The 6,968-nt window shown below is 43.7% G+C and overlaps 1 protein-coding gene across 1 annotated transcript; it reads right to left on the bottom strand.

The window, feature by feature from the left end:
• Window positions 1–400: 400 nt before the first annotated feature.
• Window positions 401–6,521, bottom strand: LOC137239371 (uncharacterized). The gene is made up of 4 exons (XM_067764617.1): window positions 6,280–6,521; window positions 5,675–6,069; window positions 630–1,014; window positions 401–570 (listed from the first exon to the last, which is right to left on the bottom strand). The coding sequence occupies exons 2-3, from the start codon at window positions 5,993–5,995 to the stop codon at window positions 991–993; spliced, it is 345 nt and encodes a 114-aa protein (XP_067620718.1). The 5' UTR covers window positions 5,996–6,069; window positions 6,280–6,521; the 3' UTR covers window positions 401–570; window positions 630–990.
• Window positions 6,522–6,968: the final 447 nt, after the last annotated feature.

The following is a 6,968-nucleotide window of genomic DNA, read 5'->3' as shown; positions in this document are numbered from 1 at the left end:
TTTAGTAGAAATTCAGATTAGGTTTACTCTTTTTTCAGATCAAGAATATTCAGGTATTTAGGTGTCGTGGGATCCGATTGCTGCCGTAATTGATGAACTTAAAAATGTACGACTTGTAATTAAGTCAGACTTATTATTGTTCTAAATCTAATTATTCAAGCAATAATTCTGCAACCCTTAGCAGGAGTATTGATTGGTTTCAAATCTAATTCCGACAGCAATCGTATCACATCCCTTATTATATATGTACGTGATATTGCAACTTAAATTAATATTATTGATATAAAGAAAAGTAAATACTTTAATAATAAATTGGTTTTTGTTTTCCAATTGAAATCTTTTCCTGTGCAAGCACATCGCTAACCTGTGTTGGCAAAAGATATGATTATACTGTCTTCGATAGATAGTCGGACGGGCCGCTACTCGGCGAAGTAGAGATGACCGTTGTGTCGGTGGCAGCGGTTACAACAGCAGTTTCTAACTTTACACCATCCGTACAGTGTGATGAATGCTTCACTGCCTTTTCCAATTGCTTGGCGCCAGCAATTTTTGCTGTTTGTAAAGCTTTAGCTTTAATGCAAATATATAGATGGGTTAAAGTGGTTTTCGTATGTTATTCAACAACTCACCCTATACCATCATCACAGCCTTCTCATCGATTTTGAATATGTGTACTGTTTCAGTATTCAGACCCAGTTCGTTTGGTGTAATATTTTCGATTTGATGAATATGTATACTATCCGTTAGGCAGACAATTAGGTGCAATCGATTCATTCATATACTGTGGGTATTTGAGCCGTAGACGCAATGGCAGATATTTTGATCCTTTTTGAAGTGTAGCATTTGTAAACAGTTGGGTTTCTCTGCTGTCACCATCACCACTAGAGAGCTATTGAAGAAACGGTCGACCAAGATAATATGTGAGATTTACACGCATAGATTTCTTCCACCTTTTAACAGTTATTGATTGAGAAAATGCGAAAGCCATATTTACCATCCAATACCGAAATAGAACTGTAGAGGAAGAAACATTTTAGAAAATTAATAAAATCAAAAATGATAGTTGTGCTAAAATGGGGTAACGTATTGTATGTTAAAGTATAGCGAAGTCTCAGCGGCTTTGTCCTGGTGAAAATTGAGTTTGAATAGGTTTTATTCTTCATTCTTAGAAACATGTACGAAGGTACCTGGTAAGATATTAAAAATCCTCAACGCTTTTTTTGCTATAACTTAAAAAAACTCATATTCAAACTTCTGCTTAACTTCTACATATCAATAGCTACCTTTACCACCAGGAGTCACTATTGCTTCTACGCCTATGCTATTGTTTCCTACATCGATGAGCTTTGTAATAAAATAAACAGCTATCTCCCAATCTCTCCAGTTTTGTCGCCTCGCGAAACATGATATTGTCACCAATCAAATCATCGGTGATCTTATTTAAAACATGACCGCGCCAAATGTCGACCATATGGCATTACCTTACCGACTGTCTTACACCCTAAAATTTTGGGTGTGACTTTCGATCAGGATCTACATCTTGGAGAGCATGCACTAGCAATTGTAACGAAAATCGTCGTTGGTGTGAGGGCTTAGCCGATCTCCATAGCGACCGACTATGAGAAGGAGCTGTTTACGACTGGCATCTACGCCGTTTCGCCTCATAGGAGGGCGGCGGGATGTCGGTGACCAAGAACTGCCAACCCCCTAATCCAGGGTGTTATGCAGACCGTGCCTATTGGACGATTTGTAGCCAGGGGATAAATTCGGCTGTATTCGAACGGAGCCTTCCCGATACCGGACCACCTCGGGAAGTATTGATGGCCTTACCACAGTAAGGGGCGCTGCTGTGGCTGACGGTTCTTTCCCCGTATATAATACTGGACCGCTGAGTCCGCCTTGTCGGGCTGGTGGTCGTACGACCAAGATGAACGACTCATTACCTAATTTTCATAAGGACGATGATAAGAAGAGGACTGAGCCGCAAGCCAAGGACGACAAATATGCATTAAGCGATGCGTCGGACTCGGGGAGCGAGAGAAGTGCTGATTCAATGAACTCCGTGTTGGAGAAGCACACAAATGAAAAAGGAGTAGAAGAGTGGAGAAGGGTACGGAGCAAAGAGCTCTCTCGAAGTACCGTGCAGTACTAAGAATTGTACAACGCTTGGGAGCAGTGGTGGACCCAACAGAAGAGGAGATCGAGCGCTTGGCATGGGCTCATGAGGCGGTAGAAGTAGGTCGAAGGCAGTTCAAAAGGTTTGCTGCGAGAAACCCTGGGTTCTGCAACCGGTATGAGGAGGAAGAAGCGTCGAATGGCAGAATGAAAAGGCAACGTTCAGCGGAAGGTGACAAGCCTGCTTTCAAGAGACAGAAAGGGCCCAGTCCCAGAGCCGCGACGCAGGGCAGTTCCATAGACAAGACAATTAGGCCCAAAGCTGTAAGACAGATGGGCCCCAATAGCGAGGTAGCAACTACATCGAAGGCTGCGAGTCAGAGGGAAGTTCCAACTATGGAAGTAGAAAATAAGCCAAAGGGAGATAACGCTAAGACTCCGACTTTCTCGGAGGTGCTAAAGGGAGCTAAGACTCCGGCTTTCTCGGAGGTGTCAAAGGGAAATAACACTAAGACGCCGGCTTTTCCCGAGAAGATGAGTGATGTGGCAAAGCAGTCACTGACTGTGGCGCTGGTTGATCGTAGCAGTCCTTTCGAAAAGATGACTAGTGAAAGGTGGAGATCTGTAGAAAAGGAGCTTATTAGCTTAATGCTTAAGATGATGCGGGAATAACCAAGTAAGCTCCTTCCAACCTTTGATTCGGGGGATGGTATAATGATATGAAGATGATAGCATGCGACAACATCGCGAGCTTGCGGTGGCTGGAGGAAGTGGTTCCAAACTTCCAAAGGCACGAACGCGCGTTTTGAGATGGTGGATAAAGCGCAAATCCCCAAGGTACCAAAAGTTAAGGTATGGATACCATGCGTGATGAAGTCGGAGGATACACTGCGACTTTTGCAGAATCAGAATCCGAACATACCGAGACAGGATTGGAAGGTACTTACTGTATCTCGGTCAGTTATACATCTTCCAAATAAATAAGCAGGCCGAGGATATATTGTACGCGCAGCTTGGAAAAATGTCCTTTGGTACAGGCAAAATTTATATGCGACTCAGGAAAAGAAGTCGCGGGTATTAAAGTCCTGACACGCTGGACGTGGACGAAAAGGACCTCAAAAGCCTAAGGGAAAAAAGACAGGTGGAGGTAGCCCACGTCACCCCGAATGTGTTAGAAGGGGACCAACAGCCAGATGGTGCTGTGAGTCGCACAGAGGAACACCCGGCACAGCAGGTACAAGAGGCTGAAGGGGGCTTCGAACACTCTAAACCAAAAGGGCTAGGGGAGGACGACGACGTTACGATGAAGGTGCTGGAGGGGGACAAGCAGCCCATTGGTGCTGCGAGTCCTACATATAAACCTCCGACAGAGTAAAGTGGCGTCGAGTGAACTCCTCCTCCTAACGCGCTGATCCAGGAGCCATGGCTTCCATCGGGAGGAAAGGTTTCTGGACTTAGCACGCGCGGATTTGGCGTTTACTATGCGCAAACGGAAAGACGGGTGCGAGCTGTGGTAATGGTATGGAAACAGCTGCATTCATATATGCTGCCTAATTACACTACTGAGGACCTCGTAGTGGTGGTGAAATCGCCGGGCTCAGATGGTACATGTCCGGCCATGCTACAAGTTTCATGTAGGGCGGTCCTGGGATGGCTTAAAATAATATTCGATGGGTGCATAAACTGAATCATGTACCGCACTCTTGGAGAACTGCTCGTGTAGCTTTCCTACCAGAGGCGGGGAAGATCGGTCACGTGTATCCCAAAGATTATAGACCCAATAGCTTAACATCATTTCTGCTCAAAACCTTTGAGAGGCTGATAGATGTGTACATAAAGTCCAACGTGGATGAAAAGCTGCTCTCCACAACACAACAGGCGTACACCAAAGGCAAGTCAGTAGACACCGCATTGCATAGGATTGTAATAAGCATAGAAAAAGCCCTGGAATATAAGGAATATGCTATAGAAGTCTTCTTAAGCACTGCCGGGGCTTTCTAAATGGGCGATTATTTATGGTCTTAATTACGTTAAAGTACATCCAGCCTTACCCAGATGGATCGACTGCATGTTAAACTGCAGTAAGATTACATCGCAATGGGGATTGTACGCGGCCACGAAATTAGTGGACAGGGGCACTCCGCAGGGACGCTGGTCATTAACCAACTGCTTAGGGGATTATACGAGGGACCAGAAAAACTTACGGTTTACGCAGATGACGTTGCATATGGTTTTGTTTGCAAAGAGGTACAAGGTCCCTAATTGGACCAGGCCTAAGTTAGGAGGGGCGACCCTACGGGAGAAACCTTGCACAAAATATCTAGGAATGATCCTAGACAGTAAGCTGTCATGGAAGCTCAGCGTGGAAGAGAGGGTGAGGAAGGCTTCAACGGCACTTTATGCATGTAAAAGAATGTAAAAGAACCGGCATATACGATCAGAAGGAACTCGATGACGATGCCTCAAAACTAACAACCAAAAGCAATAATTATCATTTCACTGACACAAATTTTATAGTTTTTTTTTCGGGATTTGGACACAATGTTGTTGTTGTTTTTGTAGCGATAAGGTTGCTCCCCGAAGGCTTTGGGGAGTGTTATCGATGTGATGGTCCTTTAGCCGGATACAGATCCGGTACGCTCCGGTAACACAGCACCATTAAAGTGCTGGCCCGACCATCTCTGGAACGATTTATGTGGCCACATTAAACCTTCAGGCCATCCCTCCTGGTACACCTGGTTGTTGCAGAGGATAACCTGGATGTTGAGGTTGTGGTGGATAGCCCGGATTTTGTGGCATTGGCAGATAGCCAGCCTGGGAAGGTTGTTGCTGCTGCTATCGTGGCATTGCATAACCCGGTTGCTGTTGTGGTATATACCTTGGTATAACTGGATGTGGTGTCATTGGCTCACCTGGTCCAGTTGATGCGGGCGGCATACCTGGAGGACCATGTTTCTCATGGCCACCAAATGGCTGGTGCATAGGGTGTTGAGGTAGCATTTGACCGGGTTGTGACTGCATTAGACCAGACTGTCGTGGCATTGGACACGATTGCGGTGGCATTTGCTATTCACCTGTGTGCTGGTATGGAGCTGCAACACCGCCTGCACTTGATGTTGGTGGTGTAGCTGAAACTGGTGGTTGACTGCTTCGATTTCAAACTTGAATCGATTCGATTTCAACCTCACCTAACCGCGGCGAATCCTGTTTCACTAACAGACGAGGTTCTGGCGACCTCAAGCTCCTCATGGAACTTGAGGTAGCGAGGGAGGGATAGCCTGAAAGTTTAATGTGGCCATATAAATCGTTCCCGAAATGGTCGAGGTAGCACCTTAATGGTGCTGTGTTACCGGAGCGTACCGGATCTGTATCCGGCAAAGGACCATCACATCGACAACACTCCCCAACGCCTTCGGGAAGTAACCTTATCGCTACAACAACAACACCAACAACAACAACGACAACAACAACATAATCCAAGTTAGATAATCTAAACTCTACCACTATATGCCTAGGTTTCGTTGCTTAGAGAATTTTTGTAGTAATTGCATTTACTTACATGCTTGAATTCAGAAGAAATATATGCATTCTTTGGCAAGCTGGATGTTTTTGTTATCGTATTGCCTGTCAAACCGAATATTGGCTGATAAGTTCGCGATTCTTGTTCTAGTTCACGAAAAACAGTTGCATTGCGGACATCTGGACTCTCTGAGCGTTGCTTAATATTTGACATGAGCGGCGTAGTTGCTGTATTTTTCATGTTTGCACCAACCGGACTTACGGTATGCGAAAATTGCTTAGGTCCGGTATTTTCTTTGAGACGTGATGGCATAGCAGTTTGAGGTTTCTTAAATAACTCCAATTTTGGCACTGGTTTCATAGAAATTAAAAAACGATTCGTTTTCTGTGCACTTGTTAGTGGTGTACGCTTTGGTTATGAGAATGGAGTTTTAGCTAAAAAAAATGAAGAAAAAAAATCAAATTTTATAAGTGTTATTACATTAAATAAAAAACTTCTAAATCAACTAATAGTAATTAGTTACAACCCAGATCTAAGCGAGTTAACCAGCTTAAAAGCCATCAATAACAAGTGCCAAGAATATATCCGCGGCATACCTGCCGACCAAAATGATTCAAGGGGTTGTGATTGCCAACCTCACCTACCCGTGGCGAATCCTGTACCTAACAATTTGGTGTGAACAATTGGTGCCAGTTAACCCTCTGAAATAATCGGCGCAATTGTACGCCATTGTGTTGGCATTAATTTGGCAAAATGCAAAAGCTTTTCATCCTCCTCCCGTGACCATTCTGTCTTCTTTATGCTAGGATCAAGCCACTCGTACCAGCGTGCCTTACATTGCTTGGCAGATTTGCGGTGCAGCAGTGATGCAATACGTTACCACTGGTTTTTGCCATATTTCATTACAGCTGCTTTAAGGATTTCATCCTGAAAGTTATCAATTTAGTTAATAAACGGCCAAGAGTAACCAGTCGCGTCAAATGCTTACCTCAGTGTTTCTCCACACACCACCTTTTATCATAATTCGGGGCATGGTGCTATATAATTGTGAATTCTTTCGATGAGCACAAAAATCAAATCAAAATTTTTTGTCGAACAACTGTGGTCTTCCTTCGCTACACTCTTCACTCTTTTGAATAAAAGGCTTATGTTTTAATTTTTTCCGAAAACGTTATAATATTTCAAATTCACTCCTTTCTTTGTTATTGTACAATAATTAATGCTTAGCAAAATGATCTTCACTGATCTTAATTACAGTGAAATTAATGCACACGTTAATAATTCACTTCTTACAACTTATTCGTTTCCAAATAAATATATAAATAAATAAAAG

Source organism: Eurosta solidaginis, chromosome 1, assembly GCF_040869045.1.
Source record: "Eurosta solidaginis isolate ZX-2024a chromosome 1, ASM4086904v1, whole genome shotgun sequence".
NCBI lineage: Eukaryota > Metazoa > Arthropoda > Insecta > Diptera > Tephritidae > Eurosta > Eurosta solidaginis.
Note: the sequence above shows the minus strand (reverse complement) of the source record. Positions and strands in the feature narration are given on the sequence as shown.